Source organism: Pteropus medius, unplaced genomic scaffold (assembly GCF_902729225.1).
Source record: "Pteropus medius unplaced genomic scaffold, Ma_sr-lr_union100, whole genome shotgun sequence".
Taxonomy (NCBI): Eukaryota; Metazoa; Chordata; class Mammalia; order Chiroptera; family Pteropodidae; genus Pteropus; species Pteropus medius.
Window position 1 is genome coordinate 12,668,732 of NW_024346062.1, and position 21,723 is coordinate 12,690,454.

Genomic DNA, 21,723 nt, shown 5'->3' on the forward strand with positions numbered 1-21,723 from the left:
GAACTCCCCTTATCTGCCTGAAGACAGATTCTCCAAAAGGAGCTCAACTGCTACATAAATGCCCTCCTGGGTAATTTCATCAACCGGGGTAGTTTCATCACTGGAAACTAGAAGTCCACACTACACCCAGACAAACTGCGTCACAAACGATCACACCTCTCCTCTATTCTTCTAAGAGCCCATTCATCTTCCCTAAAAACGATTTTCTCTCCCCTAAGAGCTACATCACTCCTCCCCTTGCCCTATAAAGATAGTATATAGGCTCTTGATTCTCGCTATTTTAAGGGTATTCAATTTTTTTTCCTACTCACCAAATAATTATTTTTTTGTCATAACCTAGCTTATGTCAATTCACCTTAAGAGAGATAATGGCCAGATCTGCTTAAAGTTGTATTTTTTTTTACTGTAAATTATTAAAATGGAAATCTAGTTTTGCAAAAGTTTCTTGTGAATTTAGTTAGTATGAGTCAATATTGCTCTATGAAATCAAACTGCCAGACTTTCAAAGTTTAAGACCAGATCCTAGCCTTGTGGTAGAAATACCAGCAAAATCATGTCCTTACCAAGAGATCTGCTGGTCCTCCAATAGTGAGGCATACAATGAAGAAAATGATTGCAAATACAATTGAAGTAACTCAAATGATTTTTAGATAAAATACTTTCTTATATAAGCCAAAAAAAGAGGAAGCTTTAAAAAAGTGCCAGAACTTTTCCATTTTTGTAGGGGTTTTTTTTTTTTCATATCTAAATATAATAATTTACATAAACATTGTAATGATATAATTAGGATGAGAGTCAATGTTCTATGAGGGCAGGCCCCTATCTTAGCCAGTCCTAGATACCATCTCTCATGATAAATCTTGTACCAAAAGACAGCCTAGTCACACCATCTGCTGCCTCCAGGGAGATAAGTTGCACATTTCAAAGTATGGCAACATTCCACTATAGCATAATGAAGAAAATGAAAAACATATTAGCAAACTGAACACTTTGGGGAAATTTCATTTTCAGATTTTGTGCTGTTTTGCTTTTAAAGAAGTAAAATTATTAAATAAAATGTGTGAGAGGAAGCAAATATTCTCCCTTGTAGCAAAATTATGAATGCTTTTACTTCGTGAAAAATAACATTATTTCCAATGAATGCATTGAAATCACACATATAATCCACATTCTCAGAGTTGTTAAAAACAAGCTTCTATAGTTAACATGTATGTACTTTAGCTGAAATCAAATTTCAGCCCTAAAATTTCTGTTAGATTATTTGCTAAATGAAGAAAATGAACATTTAATTTGGATAAAGCCTCACTCATTTTCTTCTCCAGAAACCCCTTGGGGTCTATACATTTAGTTTGAGGCCATCTACGACCAGCCAATTCAGAGTAACGAACGTGAACTTGCTGACTTGGAGGCATCACTATCATCACTCTTGGACATTCCCACCACTGTCAGGTAACTCTCGCCATTCAGAAAGAAAAGTGAACAGACTATGCAGCTCCAGAGCAAGCTGCAAGTACACTGAAAGATGAAGAGCAAGACAAATTCAGTGCACCTCTTATACTTTACCAAGGCCAGTATTACACCAGCACATCTTGTCTGAAGAGCCATCAATCATGCACCAAGAGTACCCTTATGAAGGTACATTCCATCTGAGCCATATAAGTAAAAGACAACTAGAATTTTAGTGACAGACTATAAGGCCATTTGATCTATGAATTACATAGGCCCTGCACTTGCTTACACATGCCTGAAAACCTTCAGGGTCAGATGATGCCAATGATTCAAAGGGAAGAATCTGTAACTCTTTCAATATTTTCCAGGTATGGAACTAAATAGAACAATTGTCCCCTTCTCCTCCCACCACTCCTCACTCAATTCAGCATCTGACTTTGTCCTAAGCAGCCTAGCGTTCATTCACAGGGCCTAGATGTCACAAATAGAACTGATTTAAAAGTGAAAAATGCAGTGAAGAGACCATTTCTCTAGAAAAAATAACCTGGATGCCACAACTATTCCTTTCATGTTGTGTTATTATCTATGTCAAACCCTCTGCCTAAACTATTTCTCACCTAGGCTACCTGGCTGACTCAAGTTCAACCATCAACATACAGTCCAAGCAAGTATTCCCATCTCCTGAATATGTTTCCTGACCATCTCTGCACTCACTTGGAGTTAGCACTCCCTCCTCTGTGATCGTCCACTGTACTTCTATGGTAACTTGCATGAACCTCTAGTACAGATATAACCACTGATTTTTTTTAGTCTGTCTCCTCTACTAGATTCTGAGTTCTTGACAATAGGGGCTGTGTCTGGCTCATTTCTTTATAGCTGTGCCTAGTGAATGTTTGATGAATGGATGGATGAATGAACAGTCACAGATCCGTCTATTTACTCAAAATTTTGCTGGACTGAATAATGGGATGGAAGTATTCTTATAACCAATATTGTATTTTGTGGGTTATATCATACTTTGCTTTTATATGCTAGCAAATGTATTCTCTGTATAATAAAATAGCAAGTCTAGATTTTCTTTTACACAAAATTATCTATTTCCAGGCAGTCCTAACTATCTTTAAGTCTTGTACAAATCTGATTTGCTGAAATGGACAAGCAGATGTTCATGACTGGCTTTGGCCTGAGTCAGATGAACAAATATGGCAAAGACATAATTCTGATGAGAAGAGCCTAAGTGAAATAAGTTAGACAGAAAAAGCTGAGAACTATATGATTTCACTTATATGTGGGATATAAATCTGAAAGCGACAAATGAACAAGACAAACAGAGACTCAAAGATGTGGACAAGAGTTTAGTGGTTACCAGAGGAAAGTGGGGGTGGGGAGGTAGATAAGAGTAAAGAGGGTCAAATATATGCTGAGTGAAAGAAATTTAACACTGGGTAGTCAACACACAATGCAATTTACAGAGGACATATTATAGAATTATATACTCGAAACCTATATAATTTTATTAATCAATGTCACCCCAATATATTTAATTAAAAAAAGAGCTTTCTGGGTAAGTGAGACAGGTAAATAACAAAATTTCAATCAGGTTATTGACTCCTTTCCAAAGACAGATCAATTATTTTATCCTAAGACTCTATTAATTGGTTTTAATTCATTAGCCTGGAATTATTAATTATTTGACAATAAGAGATCCACCAGTTTCCAGGTCAATCACTAAATCTTATATCTCTTTGTGACTTTAAAAAACTTTCATTTCATAGAAAACTAGATTATTCTATTTTTACCTGTTATTTTTCTAAATCACAATGTTTATCCTGCTAATTTTTTCTTTTAAAATTCTATTAAGAATAATGACTTAATGTTTAAAGAATATTTTAATGTTTAAATGAGAAAGAAAAGGACAGATTTGTTACCTCAGGTGGGTGGAATTATAAGATATATGGTGAGGCAGAGCAAGAGATTAGTGACTTTTACTTTACACAATGTTCATATTGTTTAACTTCTAATGAGCATATATGTAATTAAAATAGTTTAATAAAGTTTTAAAAAATGAATTAACAAAGCCTCTTTCTCTGGTGATCATTTCCATACTTCAGAAAGGTCTAAAAGCAAATGAAGGTCATTCTGAAACAGTAAATTTAAATTGGAAGCCAAAAACCATGACCCGCACAGCCCTAGGCTTTCACCACTGTGCTTTATCGGGCAAGTGTCAAGCAAGAAGAGACTGACATACCTGCTTTCTTGATGCTGATCATCTATCTGGGGAGATAGTTGACAAAAAACACATTAGTGAATGTCACAAGGTAACATATGCTGAACATTAACATGTGTAACAGTTTATAAATGCCCTGAGAACTTGGAAAATGGGAGAATTTTGAGAGATATGGGACTGGGGAGGGGCTTGATGGCAGACTTGGTTTTGGAAAGGCAGACTTAGAGGCTGACAGTCAAGGGAAGCAGAGTGGGTAAACCTGGGCAAAGGTGTAGTGATCATTAATCAGATATCAGGAAGTGCTTAATTTCCAGACTCATTCTCCATCTCTACCTGTATCATTTTTCTCATCTGGAGCTTCCACTCTATCAATAATCTGAGATGAATTTTAGTCCTGGTCAGAAAACGACAAAGAATCTCTGTCTCTGAGGGCAGATGCCCAGATCAAGTTTCATCATGGATGCTGGTGCCTTCTACTCAGACCCCATGTCTAGAGTAACTCAAAATCCAAAGCTGGACACAGGACCTGGTGCACCACAGAATTTGCATATTTATTGATTGATTGTCAAATATCTGCCCTCCTGGCCTCACCTTCCCCACCCTGAGCTCATGAATAACCAGACATCAGCTTCCTGAATTCACCTTCTACTCTGAACCCAGACAATATTCACACGGCGAGCACCTAGTAAAGTGTGCTCTAAACATTTCTTTTTTCTGCTTTTTCTCCTTGGTCCTCCCTTCCTCCATTTTGTAATTATCTGGCTGTGCCTTACTATTTTGTCCCTGGTCCCATGTTTACCATTGTAACTACTCTAAAAAGCAGGACCAAATACTAGGTAAGAACATATATAATTGATGTCTTAGATATATAATATTTATAGAGCATTTCCTAGGTTCCAGACCTTGTGCTAAATATTTGCTGAGAGTTAGCCTTTTGATCTGCTCACTCAAACAAAAAAGAAAAAGAAAAAAAGAGAAAAAAAATGTGCCATGATCTCTTACACAGGTAAGAAAAAGGAGGCTTAAATAAAGTCGTAGAGAAAGATTTTGAATCACGGGTGGTTATACTCCAGAGTGGGCAAAGGGATGGTAGGCCCCATATCAGAGGAAGCATTTGGTGAATAGGAGGATCAGAAAAAGGAGGCCTTGAAATTGGGGCTCAGTTTAGGTTTGGTTCAATAGGCATTGTAGAGCCACTGTAAGTTTTGAAGAGGTAGAGTGGCAGAAAAAAAATGATTTTTATAAATCTCTATATTTCACTCTAGCTTTTATTTCTTTGACTACTTGGTAATTTGTAAAACAAGTTTGTTTGTGTCCTTTTATGTTTCCCTTTTATTCATCAGCATTGAGAAGTAATCTATGCATTCATGGAAGTGTAATATGGAAACACTAAACAAAGTAAAAATCTGGAGGTAATAGAGGAGAGGCTACCTAAATTGTGCTGAATTTAGTATAATGCCATCATTAAAAATAAAAATTACACCTTTACATGGATGAATGACAAAAATAGTTTTGTGAAAGATGAAGAGCTCAAAATTGTAAATATAGATTCCTCCCTCCTGTCTGTGCAAAAGGAGGTATGTGTCATGTACGTGTAAAGAGAATGAGAAATGAAGAGCTGGATCAGGATGGTGAGATTCAATCATCAACACAGTATTTGTGTTTTAAATGTTAGTGTATTTTCACTTGGTTTTAATAATAAAAGAAAAATTTAAAAAGAAAAACACATTAATCCAGCAGAGATAAATGAATTAGAAGTTAAGGTTAGAGTAAGCAGGGTGCCTAAGCATCAGTGGATGAGGGCCACTGGATTTTGTGAGTGGAAGCACTGGGGGAATAAAAAGCAATGGCTGTGAGAAATGTTGAGAAGGATAACTCGAGCGCATGTGCATTTGGTGCCTAACATAATGTAAATGACCAGAAATAGAAACTTTGCAAAGTAATTCATGGTTTCCAGGCTAAGGCTAGAAAAATGTTAGCACCACGAATAGAAATTTCACAATTCTAAAGAGGAGGCAGCTTTCTAATGAAGATAATTATGATATTAGGACTTCTATATGAGATGAGAGTTATTACATTAAAATATTATTACAGTGAAAAATCCAAGTATGTGTGATTTGGAGTCTTATTAAACCATTAGAATTGAAGCTACAGATAAGGACATAGACGGAGAGTCATATTGGTGGGCCTAAACCATTCTGATGATATGCATTATTTAGCTAACATAGTATTTTTAAAAATAGAATTTGGATGTTTTTACCTAAGTATGCATTCACCTTCTCCTATTACATTATACCTTGCCTTCACATACTTATTTGCCCAGCCCCTGAACGTGTTTGATTTTGATATCTGTGATAATCCCTTAAAGCTGTGGAAGTGAATGGGTCAGCTGCAGAACAAGGGGTAGGGAGAATGTAGAGAGTGTGAAAATGGAGGACTAAGGCAAAGGAAGTCTCTTGTTATATCTGAGGAAAAAATAAACCAGAACATCTGTCTTTAATAGGAATTCCAGAAAGACTATATATGCAACTAGGGGTGGGGACAGAGGAAATAATCAATATTAAAAGGAAAAAAATTTCCAAATCTGAAGAAAATCACAATATTGAAGAGGCCTACTCAGTACCAAGAGAAACCAAAGACTCACTCACACACAGACACAATCTCATTTCAGAATAATCAGGAGGAAAAAAGTTATTTTAAAAAAGCGTCCAAGGAGATGATACAGGGAAAAAGAAACCATCTGGCATTAGATTTCTCAAAGGTGGCATAAAACACAAAGATATAGTTTCTTTATAAAGTTAAACATAAATGTACTATACAACCCAGCATTCTCACCCTGAGGTCTTATCCAAGTGAAATACTAACCTATGTTCATGTGAAACCTCACGAAAATGGTTATAGAGGCTCTTTTTGGTGATTCAGAATCACCAAACACTGGAAACAACCCGAATGTCCCAGGTAAATGGACCAACAAACAGTGGTCCATTCATTCAATGGACTAATATTCTATAATAAAATAAAAAAAAAAAAACAATTGGAGGAATCTCAAATGCATTATGCTGAGTAAAAGCAGCAAGATTGAAAAGGTGGCATACTACATAATTCTATTACTATGACATTCTCGAAAAACAAACAAACAAACAAAAAAACTATACAGACAGAGAGCAGATCAGTGGTTGCCAGGGATTGGGATGGAGGAAGAACTGACTACACAAAGTCAGCACAGGTGAATATTTTTTGAGTGATTTTGATTGTGATGATGGTTAAACAACTTTATTCATTTGCCATAAATCAGAAATGTGCACCAAGAAGAGTGAATTTTACTTTATGTAAATTAAAAAAATAAAATATTAAAAAACCTAAATTGGTTTTAAAATAGAGGTTATAATGTAGGTGACCAATAGAACTGAAATTAAAATTTTATTAGCAAAGCTTGAAGCGGAAAGAAAAGAGGAGATAGTATAAGTTAAATTCTGTAGTTTTCCTTGCAAGGAATTAATATTAAGTTGATAAAATTTTTAAAAATTAGTGGTATAGCATTATCTATTATACTTTTTGACCAAAATAAATAAAAACAGAAATAGTTCAAATGGTTATACTTGGAGTGGGACTTGTGTGACTGCAGAATTGGGTAGGGGAACTTCTATATTTCCTATCTTATCTTCCTGCACCATTTGAAACAATACATGTGTATGTATTGCTTATAGCTTACTACAAAATAAATTTTGAAATTATAGTAATACACATATCCTGGATACAAAAACATCTTGATTGAAAAATTTCCCCAAATTTCATATTATTATCAGATTTAGAGTTACACCCTCAAGGAACATAAAAGTGAGAATATAAGAAAGTACTATAGGTATCTGAACTAATTTCATATACAACACATCACAATAGTACTATAATAACAAAAATGTTAATATATATAAACAATATTATTAATTGTTCAAATTTGTTATATTTAATTACATTTAATAGACATTTAAATTTCTCTTTTAATTAAGTCATAGTAAAAATATCTTCAAAGAGGTCATTTCATCTCTTTACACTGATATAGTAACATAAGCCAAGATACTCAATGATGACCAATATGCCTGAAAGCCTGAAAGTGGTCAATTGTCTTTTCATCTTCAGCCAAACGGAACCAATGGGCCTATGACAGTTACTCCTGGCAGAACCTATGCTAAAACTTTCTGCAGAAAAACATCACAGATACTTTGGGGTCGAAACAGAATCTGACAGGGGGAAAGACTTAAAGAATAGTTATTGAAAAAAGAATGTACTCCATACAAGCAAATTTTTAATAGCTTTTGATCCATTGCAAGAACCCCAAAGTGCCAGTATATGAATGCATAATTAGGAAAGAGAAAATTCATTACAAAGTAAATTTTGGTTCAACTTGTCAAGCAAAAAATTTTCCCATAGCTGCTTTTGAGAAAATTATTATACCTTCCTTTCATCAAAATGTTGCCAATTCTGCATTTCTGTCAATAGCATTTAACATATTTATTTAGGTTGTCTGATTTCTACCATACTGAAGTAATGGAAACCTTTAATTAAATCACATCCCTGTTAACTTACATAATACATACACATAAAATCTCTCCATATCTAAGAGAATCACTCTGCTTCCCCACTATGGTAGCCATGGCAATGCACCCCTCACATCTCCTGCTGCAGTTAGCATGGTGATTAATGGCTCTAGCTGTCATTCCTTTGCATTTACCATCACATTTGTGCTCAGACCATGCTTCTGCCAAGCTGATCTCAGCCAGTGTCTAAGCATGGTGGAGGTACTAGCGCCCAGTCCTGCAAGACACAGGAGTTCTCTAGTCACTAGAGTCTAGTGTGTGACTTTAGCTTAAGGAGTCCTCACTGGCCTTGTCAAAATTTTCTTAGAACTACCCTGCTATCTGAGACTCTTCCTACCCAATCCTCCTTCCCTTTCTTCTTTCACAGGTACAGACAGATCAGTAGTAACTTGGTCTGAAGGTTTCCTTCTCTACTCTTCTTCTTTATATGCAGTTTCTCCACCAGAAATCTTTTGTAACTCTAATCCCATCTTGGCATGATTTAGAGGATTTAAACCAGCACATGCACTCTGAAGAAACAGCAAGCACGGCATTTCTCTACCTAAAGAATACCTGGGCCACAATGTCTTCAAAAGGAATCATACCTAACTTTTACGCAAATTAGGAATAGATTTAGCTGAGCTGCCAAGCTTCCTTGGGAATGTCTTTTACATCTGTGATATAGATTCTCTTCCTCAGTCTCTAGCCATAGTCTCTAACCTGGCCTTCCTTCTTTTTAGTCCCTCTACCCCAGCTGTTATTAATGTCCTAAAATAGCTCTCTGTTCTTGTCACTCCTTTGTACGTAAAGGCTTTGGTGATTCCCTCAAGTCTAGTAGTTAAAGTCTAAACTTCTTAGCCCTCAGACCCTTCACAACCTAAAAAGTCAACTTACTTCTCAAGTTTCAACTAGAAAAAAGCTCTCTTTTTCCAAGGCTAGAGACAAGGACTGGAGATGACAGAAATAAAATAGAGGATTAGGAAGGAAAGTTGGAAGATTTATATTAGATGGCTTTATTATCCTGATAAAGTAGTTGGTGGTAAGCCAGTTGCTGAGAGATATTTAGAGAGTTAAAGAGGGGAGATAGTCTTGTGACAATCAAAGTGAAAATTCAAATTAAAAATTTTGTGGAGTAGCACTCAAGGGCAATTTGACTTATATGACATTCTCTAGTAAATAGTTACTTTATTCTAAATAAATGCTCCAAAATATTTGTTGAATAAATAAAGTAAGCAAAGTTCTGGAGAAGCAGCAAAGAGAATGGTTAGGAACATGGACATGAGCCAGAATTCGAAAACCATATTGACTTAGAGTTCTATGGCTCTGTGCCTTAGTTTCTTCATCAGGAAAATGATGGTAATATGGTACTTACTATTTAAGGTTATTGTAAGGATTTACAGTTAAACATGCATATTAATTCACTTAAATTATGCCAACTGCTTTCTATGTTTGCTATCTTCATTATCAATATTTTTACAGTGAATATACAGGTAATTTTTTAAAAAGTATACTGAAAGGTACAAACTTCCAGTTATAAGATGATGATCTAATGTATAGCATGGTGATTATAATTAATAATACTGTATTATATACAGATAACTCTCAACTTATGATGGGGTGACTTCCCGATAAACCCATTGTAAGTTGAAAATGCATTTAATACACCTAACCAATGGAACATCATAGCTCAGCCTAGCCTACCTTAAATGTGCTCAGACCACTTAACATAAGCCTACAGTTTGAAACATCATCTAACACAATGAGAGTTAGTAACCTGCAAAGTATTGGTTGTTTACCCTCATGATCTTGTAGCTGACTGGGAGCTACAGTTCACTGATGTCCCACATCACAAGAGAATATTATACCACACACTGCTAGCCCAGGAAAAGATCAAAATTCAAAATTTAAAGTACGATTTCTACTGAATGCGTATTATTTTTGTACCATTGTAAAGTCAAAAAATCTAAACAGAATCATTGTAAGTCTGGGACCATCTATGCTTGAAAGTTGCTAAGACAGTAAATCTTAAATATTCACACCCCAGAAAAGAAATGGTAAATACGTGATGTGATGGAGATATTATTATTACAGTCGTAATCATTTTGCAATACATAAGTGTATCAAATTGACCTTCATATAACTTAACTTACACAATATTATATATCAGTTATATCTCAATAAAGTGGGGGAAAGAAACTTGACCAGGAATATGGTGTAGAAGATGAAGCACCAGATATAGCCAGAAGTCTTCATTTTGACTTCCAAATGCCATTTAAGATCTGTGATCTTGAAGTACATCATTTAATGTTTCACAAACTCCTTGACCTGTCTCTCATTACACAGCTATAGTGAGGGTCAAAGGAAAAGATTTGTGTAAAAGTACTTCATACGCCATAAAAGCCATCATATACCAGTTGCCAATCAGAAAATAATACATGTGTATGGGTTTGTTTGGTTCATGTACCAAAGTCCCAACCCATGAGAATCCTGAGGATCAGAGTGTTAAATGTATATATCCTAAATACATGTTCGATGATGTACAAAAAAACCCCCACAAAACAATAAAAACCATGCATTTTTAGGGTTTAAGGATGGGCAGGAATCTGCTCCTGTTTGAGAAGATGGTGGTGGTAGGTAGAGAATCACTGAGTTTGATGCCATTTGGTGGAGGCAGGGAAAAAGGGTTTTCTAAGGAGCGAGAGCATGAAAAAAAAATTTTTTTTAATGCCTTGGCATATGTAATGTATGCAATGGCTCAGAGTTTTCCCTTTTTCTTAAACCCACCACTCCATAACCAGGTATAGAGTGGTGCTACATCAGGAATTTACTGCTATGGGCAACTATAAACATTGTGCTAATGGCAGCAGCACTTGGGAACACCCATTGAAGAGTGCAGTGTGTGCAGTTACGGGCCAGCGACAATATTTTCTACTCTCCACACACCACAGGACACACACACTATAACCGGATATAGTATAAAGGTACTTTAATAATAATTATTATTATTAAAAGCAAACAACTCCACAGATCAATGGCTCTTTTAAAACATGTTTTTTAATCTCTGTTTCAGATGTATGGTTATTGTCCATCTGGAAAGGCCCCAAAGTGATAGCCAGAAATCTGCCACTGCCACCCCTTCTGCTGTTCCTGCCATCATATTTAATTGTGTTTGCTCAACTCAAAGCCAAACTCATATGCAGTATATTTAGATGGTTAAAATAGCATTGCATTCCACTGTATTCATAGATTATTTTCAACACTACAATTCTTGGAAATTAGTCTGGAATAAATAAGGTAAAGAGAAAAGAAGCAACATAAATTTGTTACAGTGACAAAAAAAAACACACAAAAACTATCAAAATGGCAATCTGGAGATTCGCCATGAATGAAACAATATAAATATAGTGTGTTCCTTTTGGTGTACTCTCCTGCAAATGCAATCACTGTCTCATTCGCCAGGTCTGGATTTATTTTAAAGTTAATGAAAAAGAAAGCAAGAAACTAATAGTAAGAAACTGTGAAAAGTACCTTTGTAATTTCAAAAGATCAATGCACAATCTTATACGACATTAAAGGTAAAAGTGTAGAACTGATATCTATGTTTATTTTCTGAACCTCTAAGGAGCCTTTTTTTTCCGCAATGGCAAACTTTCTAAGTTGAAAAGCATATATCATTAAAATACATTCAGAATCTCTTTTCTGAGGTCTCAGCTACTGCATATTTCCTCAAAAGGCTTGAAAAAATCGCAAATTTACAAAGGCTTGGATACTTTTGTCCGCTAACTCCACCTTAAATTTTTCAACTTGCATTCTTAATTTCATTTAACAAATATTAACCCTGTCACCCAAATGTCAAAGGAGTTCTGATTCATAGAATAAAGAATAGACTTTGTTGCTGAAGAGGTAATGGCTTGAATTGGATCAATGAATTAAAAATAAAGACCAATATTCTGTGCTTTTAATCTGAGCCAAACTTTACATAATAATAAAAACAGGCATTTTAAACATGCATAGCTTAATTAACCTGATTTTCATCCAAATTTGGAAAATGAACGGAATGAATATGCATGTGGATAATTTTTTACTTGAGATTTCCAGAGTGTACTTCTGGTACCTACATGACTATTGATCATTTAGAGAATCACATTTATCTTTTTCTTAAGCTTGATTAACAAAATCAAATAAATTTCATGTATATTAAAAGTAAGTTAATATATATTGGGAACAATAATATATATTGCATTGTGTGTTCACCAACCAGAGTTAGATTTCCTTCTGTCACTAAATACTTGACCTCTTTTGCCTCTATCTCCCCCTGAAAATTACATTTAGGGAATGGACACTGTGTGCTCATCTGTCAGGAACTTTTTCTCTGCATTCTTTTTCCTCATTTGTTTATTGATTAACTCAACGAATTTTACTCAGAGCCTATTATATGCCCAAGAGTTGTTCTAGGTACTGAAGATAGAATAATAACCTAGGCAAGGTGCTATTCTCGTGGAGTTTATAATCTACCCTGAAGGGGCAGGATTCAGAGACAATAATCAAACAGAAACTAAGATCTCAGATAGTGATAATTCAATTAAGAAAGCACAGTAGAGTAAAATGCTATAGTGACTTGGAGGGTAACTTTAGATGAATGATGAGGAAAGGCATTTCTGAGGAGGTAACGTGTGCCCCAGATGGACAAGATGGCACCAGCCATGTGAAGAGCAGAAGGAACTACAATTACAAAGACCCGAAATGGGAAAGAGCTTGGAGAATCCAAAGAGCAGAAAGAAGGCAATGAACTTAAAACATCGTGAATTGGAGGGAAATGGTTTGAGATGAGGCCCGACAGTAAGAAGAGGGTGTATCCCTTCCAAGGATTCAGGCAGCCACTTCAAGATTTGTTCTACTTTTGAAGTCAGCACAGAACCAGCTTGTGGAACAAAGGCCAATATTGTCTCAGATACAGATATTGTTGGCAACAGGAATCTCCTCTTTCATGTGTCTGAACTGTTCAGGTGCTTGTCTCTTGAGTCTGTCTCCTGGGTGGTTCACCTGGCTTTTAGATCCTCTCCTTGCTGATTTCCTCACTGTCTTCCGGATCTGTGGGGCTGCTGCCTGGTGTCTGATCTGATTCTTGTTTTGACCCTCATTATTGGTTTAGGCCTGGAGTCTATGTAACCTTGGTATACTAACCTCAGGTGTAACCTGACTGCTCCATCCCCCACCTCCAACTTTCTACTAACTTTGACCTTTACTGCTCCTTACCTTACCAGATAGATACTGAAGTTGCTACATGCTTGCTAGTGCTACTACTTCTCTAAGTATGTATTGTATTTTCAACTTTCAAAAATACTTCAACATGCTTTAATACTCTTGACTGTGTCAACAATCTCCATAAAGTAGATATATAATTATCTTTATTTAATTTTAAAGGTGAGAAAATCCAAAGTCAAATTGTTCAGATAACTTTCCTACAGTAAACTCACAAGACTGGCCTGAGAACCCAAGAATCCTGGTTTCCCATCTCCAATCTGTTTAGGGGGTGAGGAAAATCTGGTTTACTCCAGAAATTGGGGTCTTGAGAGAGTAAGTCCACAGATGGCTTGCTTATTATATTGAATTTGAAGATCAGATGCAAAAGAATTTATGAGATAAATACAAAGGATTCCCTTTTCCTCAACTTTTTTTCATTTTTGCACATTCGAGTTTACTTTTCTTCATAATCTTATGTCCTCAGAAAACATTTGCAGCCCTATATGAACACTAGACCACAATGCAGCTATTAGCATATATTACCAATTAAAGAGAGAAAAAAGAGAACGAGCTGTTTAATTGCCAAGTATGTTCGGTTGAGCTTCTTCGGGTTTTCTTCTTTAGCTCTGCCCACCCCCAAAGGTCACAGTTGTACGTAAGAAATTATCACTTTGTGGATATAGGATGGCACATAAAACTCTCATTCTAAAAGTTCAATGTTCTGAGGTCTCATTTTCAAATAAGCATTATTAGATAACCATGTTGTCAAAAATTCAATGTGCTATTTTTAAAAATCAGCATTTTTAGATAAGTCCGAACAAGAGTCTCTTAGAGAAAAATCCAGAAACAATTTTCTTAACAGTTCAATATTAATCAAGCCTCATAAATATCATCATGAAAATAAATGGGAAAGTGCTAAAAGGAATGAAAAACTCTCAGGTGGCTTTCATCCTTCTAAAGCAGATCAGTTATGTTCCTTGTGGTATGTGGTAGTTTGGAGAAGGATGCTTTTCATATTATTTTTTAAAAATCTAAGGCTCTTATTAAGATGAGATCTTAGCTGTTTCTATTAAAAATTCATGACCTTTTCCCGAGAGAACTGTTTTAACCTGTTACTTCTTTTGACCTGTTACTAAATTTGTGGGAGTTTTTTCCCCACTCACTCCCGAACATAGTATCTCAGGAAAATAGACTTTAATAGCTATTGACCTAATTAAAGTATATTTAAAGTTGTTAAACACAAATAACGATACATTATTTTGGTGAAAACACAAATTCACTTAAAAGTCAATAATATTCAGAGCAAATGCATTAAGTTTTAAAGGATGTACCCTAGAGTACCATTTGGTGGATTGAAAACAGCAATTCGCAGATGAAGAAAACTTAGTAAAATATGATGCAGTTAATCTACATAAACCCCAAACTTTCCATATAGCAAGAAACAAATGACTTACCTTTCCTAGTTTACTTCCAGATATACATTGATATTTATGTAAACATGTAACCAAGGGTTCCACATGAGACCTGGCCTCTCCTCCACCACCTCCACCTCCTACCTCTCCAAGTAACTTTGGAACAAGACAGGAGAACCTCTGGGGGCCTAATGTATGAATAAGATGCATTCTAGGCTTCTGCCTGCCACGTAGTAAGTTTGCTGAGAGAAGGCACTATCCTTGATGGGGAAGCTTCTGAATTATTCAGTTTTGTCCATGACAGTTGGGTGAACTTCATTCAGGGGTAAAATATTAGAAATACCATTATGACCACACATTTAAGCTACAGCTGTTATTGGCAATAAAGCTGTCTTTTTTTTTTGAACATCTGTCTAGGAAATACTGGAATCTCTCTCTCTCTCAAGATATTTTCCTATGTGCATCCAGATTTCTCAAGGATAATTTGACAATTCTACTATGCCATTATCATTATCGTCTTTCAGCAAAAACGATACTTAATATTTTTTCAAAAAGATATAGAAATACATTCTACATCACAAAGATCATACAGAAGATACTTTTTGTACATAAATATAAGCAATAGATATTTGAACAATAAAAAGAGCTCATACATATATCTTATGTGAAAATATGATATGTAATAGAGAAATCCAATTCATACTTTTCACTGGAGACTTTAAAGGTATTTAAAAAATGGTAATTGATCTAAAATATAAACAAAATATTTATACTTTTGTGCAAAATAAACTGTATGTGTAGATGCCTAGTCTGAAATCACATTTTATTGTGTTGTCCTGGGATATATGTGTATGTGTGTCTACATGTGAGTAAAGTAATATGCAACTGAGGCTATAGCAAGACAGTGCCAAAATAACTGGCTGGAAAGGAAAAAATTCAATCATGACAGTTTTACTTATATGTTTCCGCTGATCAGACTAATTGATTTGGCTTGGCTTTTTGTATGCATTCATTAAACTGTTGTAAACAAAGGCATAGAATTATAATGACTCAAGTCAATAACTTTTGGTATATACAATACCAAACTATTATATACTGAGTCAAAATATTTAAAATTCAGACGAAAATCAACTAATTTCATTCCAGAAAAAAAAATGTACTGTCTTTTACAAATGCTTACTATGTAAAAACAGCATTTATAAAGTATACTTTATATAATTTCAGATATATATACCTATATATATCCTATATATAAAGGATATACAAATCCTTTTCCCCCAATCAAATTCTCCAAATATTCAATCTTACCTGTTTTTGAGCAGCACACTGAAGGTCGTTTTATCCAGTCCCAGATAATTTGGCAGCAAGTTTGACCAATTCCAGTTCCATTTTGTGATGGCTGACTGTTGATAAATGAGAAGATGCTATTGTTAGTTATTAATCAGAGTTAATATGATCAGTAAATTAAAGCTCCAGCTGTGATAGACTAACTAAGAAGGAGGGGGGTCCAGAACAAGGACTTAGACAGATAACATCAATCATGTCCACAGAAGAAGGTTTTTATTCCAATAAGACAGCAATTAATTTATAAATCCATTTGGGGATGTAGTCATTATTTATAAAAATATAAATCAATTTCTTGAGTCGTTATTCCTCCAAGTACTAATGGCATTTGCCCAACAAGTTTCTCTGAGAGGGCAACTTTTTGAAAAGTAAAGCAAAATAATTGGTAACTTAAATTAAAATTAAATTAAATTTACCATTATATACCTGATCTTTTTCACATGTCAGTATATAGTTTTTTAGCACCCAGAAGTTTGATTTAAAAAAAAAACTTGGATATGCTACAACTCAAATTATGAGACATTGCTTAATTAGAATGTGATAGTAATGTTATCTTTTTGATTAAGAAAATGCTTTAAAGAGGAAATTATAAGAACTTGTAAATGTAAATAACAAACAATTCTTTTTTTCTCATTTAATTGATAATTTCACAATAGTAAGGAAAAAAATTACTGTGAAAGATAATCTCATATTTCAGAACTGCATAAAATAAGCCATTTATTTAAATGAAGTGAGGATAATTTAACAGCTACAATGATTATTTATGGTTTGGAGCAAACTAATGTATAACTCGGGAATGTAGCCAATAAACTCACTCATACAATATATTTGATTTTAAAGTTTATAGATGCTTATACTCCTTAAACTAAATAGTTTTGATAATAAGAGTCCAGGCTGATGTTTAAAATCCAACAAGAACTATGCCCTGTCACCTGCTGATTAATGGAGAACCACAATCCTGTCATAGAGCAGGAGAATTCTGCCCCAGGTTGTCAGCATTTGAAGGTCTTATTCTACTACAGTATTGATGAATGTAGACCTGGGCTGTAACAGGCATGGTAAAAATATTATCTGCATCCCGAATTAGGCCACTGTTTTAATTCTTATTTTCATCAGAGCTCTAGGTCAAGCAATCCTTCTCTTCTGCCCTGTTAGATCAAATAGTCTGTCAAGAGGCTTCTCAGAAAAGCCATCGAAAGAATGAATAAAGCAAAAGCAACTTTAGATTTCTAGTACTTTGGCATAAAGATAATGTTTTTAATATAACTACTGAAACATTCAGCTTAAACAATGGCAAAATCTGACATTTAAAAATATGTGATGTTTATCATATTGACTTTATTCTAACCATCCTGACTTTTAAGATCATTAGCAAATTTATTTTAAATTCAGACATGTGTTTAGGGTTCTAAAGAAGCAAATTTACCTTTTGCTGCTTAAAATAGAAGCACAATGCTCCATTTACAATTAATTTTAAACTATTTTATAATTTACCTGATAAATTTGATAAATTCCTAACGATTCCAAGGTGCTTCGTGAGTGTAGGTATTAGGGGTGGGAAGGGATGGGGAGACTGTTACAAAATGCCTGGATTTTCGGGCCTTCTACAAATACAGCCAAACGGATGTTTCCTCTGCCCACAGTGAACTGACCTGGTCAGAAGCTATATTTTACAGACCAAACATATGAATCAGTTTGATAAATAGAAAGATGGTAAAATAACTTTTTCAAAGTCAGTTTGTGCAGACCATGCAAATAAATACAAGGCTTCTTGCTTCCTGGTGAAAACGCTTATAAGTAAATATTCAAATACAAACCAATTTTTTTTTTACTAGTGTAAAGAAACCACACAATTTAAATTAAATTTACCATTACATACCTGATCTAGCATGTTTTCACTAAACGCCCTGTACACATGAAAAGGGTTAAAGGCAGAAGGCTGATCCTCCACACTCCTCAAGGTTGTTTTTAAAGGTTGGATGGGTAATGGCTTTTCCTCTGAACCATTCATGGAAAACAGCTGTTCTTTTAAATATTCCTTCAAGGGAAAAAGAAATTACAAGTCGTCGTGGTGGGAAACATATATTCTTTTCAAAAATAAACTGATCAATATCCAAATCTACCCTTTCAGCACATTTGCTATATCACAATGTATTACTTGCCTCCAGACAGAATACATTTTCAGAAGAAACATAGCAGAGTACCAATCAGCTTTGCAATAAACCCATCAAAAACAGTTTCGCCTAATATATAGGATAGATTAGAAAAGCATTTAACAAATTGTCACATAAGGAATGTATGCTCGATATATCAGAATCTTTTAAACAGGCATTGTTTTGTCATTAGTTCATGTGTTAACACGTCTGGTTACCAAAACTTAACTCAGGTGCATGATTACTCACAGTACAAGACTGCTTATTCATTTATTAAGTGTACTTGCTACCTACTCCATTCTCAGCAGCAGAGCACTAAAGACTCTGATAAAATAAAATAATATAAATGTTCTCCTAATTTTTAACATGTCACAATATTATAAGCAGCCTCACTCTATGTAGAATTAATTATAATGCAAGCCCTTAAACTATTTCCATGCTATGGCCTGAAAAATGTCAAAGTATAATAAAAGCTCAAAATATAGAATTCTAATCGCCCAACTGCCAGTAATAGGCTAGGCAAAAAAGTCAACCTACTCATTATACCTCATTTTCTATCCATAAGTAAATAAGGTGAATAATCTTAATCTATTTTATAGGACTCTTTCTGGAAAACAACAAAAATGACTAAAAGTTTCTCACTATCATATCAAATGCTTATTGTTAATAAGCAAGTCACTTAATAAATAAAATAATATAAATGTTCTAATTTTTGACATGTCACAATATAATTTTTTTCTTCAGGGTTAGGATTAAGACTAAGTTCACAATATTAGAGCTGAAAAGGACTTCCGAAGTTTTCTAGAAAACCCTTGTTACTCTAAATCTGATATGCAGATCAGCCTAATCAGCCTCACCTGGGAGCTTGTTAGACAAACAGCATCTCAGACCCCACAAATTCAGAATCTGACCGTTATGATTACTTAGGAGATTGGTAGGCATATGAAAGTTTGGGAAACTTTAGCTCACACCATGTCCAATGGTTGGCTCTGTAAGGTCAGGGGACAAGCCTGAGGTCACTCAGGGATGAGGAGTACAGTTGGGCAAGAAGCCACAAGTCTAGTCTCGGATAACTGTGCTTTTTGCCCCTGTGCCTCTATAACTTCACGAATAGAGAATGACCACTGTATTCACTGTGAAAGGCAAATTTCAGATCCCCAAACCCTAAAATTCTAAAGAAACCACTACTTAACAATGACAGTCATTTCTTAAACTTGCTCATTGGATCACATCTCTTTTTAAAAATCAATTCTGTAGTATCTGACACACACACAGTTTCTTAATATTAGATAATGACAAAACTGTCAGAAAACAATTGTATTTCTAGATTTAGATTTCTTAAAAGAAATAAAATTTTCTCTACTACGATTTCTGAAAGTAAAAATTTAAAAAAGGAATAAAATGCTCTCCTTTCATTAGAAAAACTGCTTTGTTTTGGCTAATAATCTTTCCTATCACCTGACCATATTTGGGCTGTTTTCATTTATACAATTCAAAATAGAGAAAGTGCTCTGTTGCAAGCTGTGAACACAGCGGTGTTTTCTTCCTTATTAATTTCTCCGACCCCTCTGCTATATTGACACCTGTCATTACCTCTTCTTAAAAGTCTCAGATTTTCTGTGACATTGCTTTAACCAGATTTACTGCTAATCTGCTATATTTCTTTAAAAGAAATGTACTCTGTGAAAATCCTTTCTTGAATGCCTTCCTTGTGCAGTTACATCAAAGCTTATTTCTCTACCCATTGTTTCTCCACTTCTCTCCACCGAAGAGCTCCACTGGTCTCATGACTTCAACTACCATACTGTGCTCATGGCCAGGATCTTCGATGATCAATAAGGCTTTTACACTCATTCATCTTACCTTTATCTCAAAGATAAACATTTTAAAACTCGTTTTCTCTCATAACTTTGCTATCTCTCAACGACACACCTATTCTTCCCCTCACCCAGGCCTATACCTATAAATGCTTCTGTATTTATATTACTTTTTCAAATATTTAGTAGCATACCTGAACATGCCAAAGACTCATAAGGCTACTCATAAAATGAAAAAACATCACAATGCAAATTCACCTACAACATAAGAATACCTCATAGTATAAAAACAACCATAAGTATTATACTAGTCACTTAATCACCTTTGCGTTGTTATTTGGGTTTACTGCCTGCATTGTTTTAGTAGTCACAAGGCAATGTTCTCACTACTTTCTTTGGTTCTAGCCTCACATTTTTCCTCTTACCTTGGGGCACTGTGTCTCACTGAGCACAAGAGACAACCAAGTACTTAGCTCAACATCCCATCTGATAGACATTGCCATAACAGTAAGTATGTTTGGTTGTAATGAAATCATACTTCTGAACTTAATTGATCAAAATGTAGTGGTGCCCCAGAAAGGAATCTTACTGCATTAGATCTCAAAATATACGTGTTCAGAATAATGGCCTCAGAGTTCCATGAGTTCAACGAGGGGAAAATAGCCTTTGGATCTCCTGAATATCCAACTTAATTTTTGTTGATTTTGCTTATTGGTGATTATTGATCTTTTTTGTTATGGAGCTTTTAAAAAGAGGACTAGTCTGTCCTCTTTTTAAAATGGCAATCTAGACTAGCCATTGCTGTTCTCAAAACTATAGTAATGTCATTTTACTACAGATCTGAGTGAACCCTACTGCAACATCTGTTTTTCAGTAATCACCAGTTATTTTGGCCAATTTGGTGGCCAGGTGGACACACCAATAAAGACCTTCACAGTGGAGGTCTTTCAGTTAGTCAAGGCCAGGAACTGGAGTTTCCGAGTTCCCCAAACAAGCTTTAAGGGATCATTAGCAAGAGTGAATAGGTTGTTTTACTTTATAACAAGTATATACTGAGCTCTAGTCCCTGAGGTGATCCTTCTCAGGTGATCACTGAATGTACTATTGTTACATCACCTGTTTATTGACTAGTTGATTAGCTCTTGGAAAGCTAGGTAGCAAGATTTACTTGAAGTAACTTTCAGGTAGATAATAACAGGAAGAACATTTATATTACCCAGCTGTAAAATGTTGTGATAGAATTTAATTCACTCCTTGGAAATTTATGATTTTTAAGGCCTACCTCATTGAGATAAAACACTACATCTTCACATTATTCATGTTATACAATTTTTACTATTCCAAAAAATATATTCATGTGTTTGCAAATACAACCATAATTTTATTCACATTAGATGTCATATTCTAATTCAGATACATATGTTCAAATTAAAAATCTGATTACTGAGCAAACTCGTATTGGTTTAAGTAGACAACAGAGTCTTGCTCTTTACATTTTTGCTA

At 34.9% G+C, this 21,723-nt stretch overlaps 1 protein-coding gene across 20 annotated transcripts in view; it reads right to left on the bottom strand.

Annotated features, from left to right (window-relative positions):
- The window catches only part of KIAA0825 (KIAA0825 ortholog), a 355,235-nt gene that overhangs the window by 164,945 nt on the left and 168,567 nt on the right, over positions 1-21,723 (bottom strand). For 19 of the 20 annotated variants that reach the window (XR_005655479.1, XM_039875078.1, XM_039875074.1 and 16 more), the window contains 2 exons: positions 18,130-18,288; positions 16,215-16,309 (listed from right to left, as the gene is read on the bottom strand). Coding sequence is in view for 19 of the 20 variants with exons in the window: in XM_039875078.1 (XP_039731012.1) it covers positions 16,215-16,309; positions 18,130-18,288 (254 nt within the window). In the remaining variant the exon portion in view is untranslated. Of the gene's footprint in view, positions 1-3,704; positions 3,724-16,214; positions 16,310-18,129; positions 18,289-21,723 lie in introns of those variants that run through there. The other variant, XM_039875082.1, reaches the window with a different exon arrangement.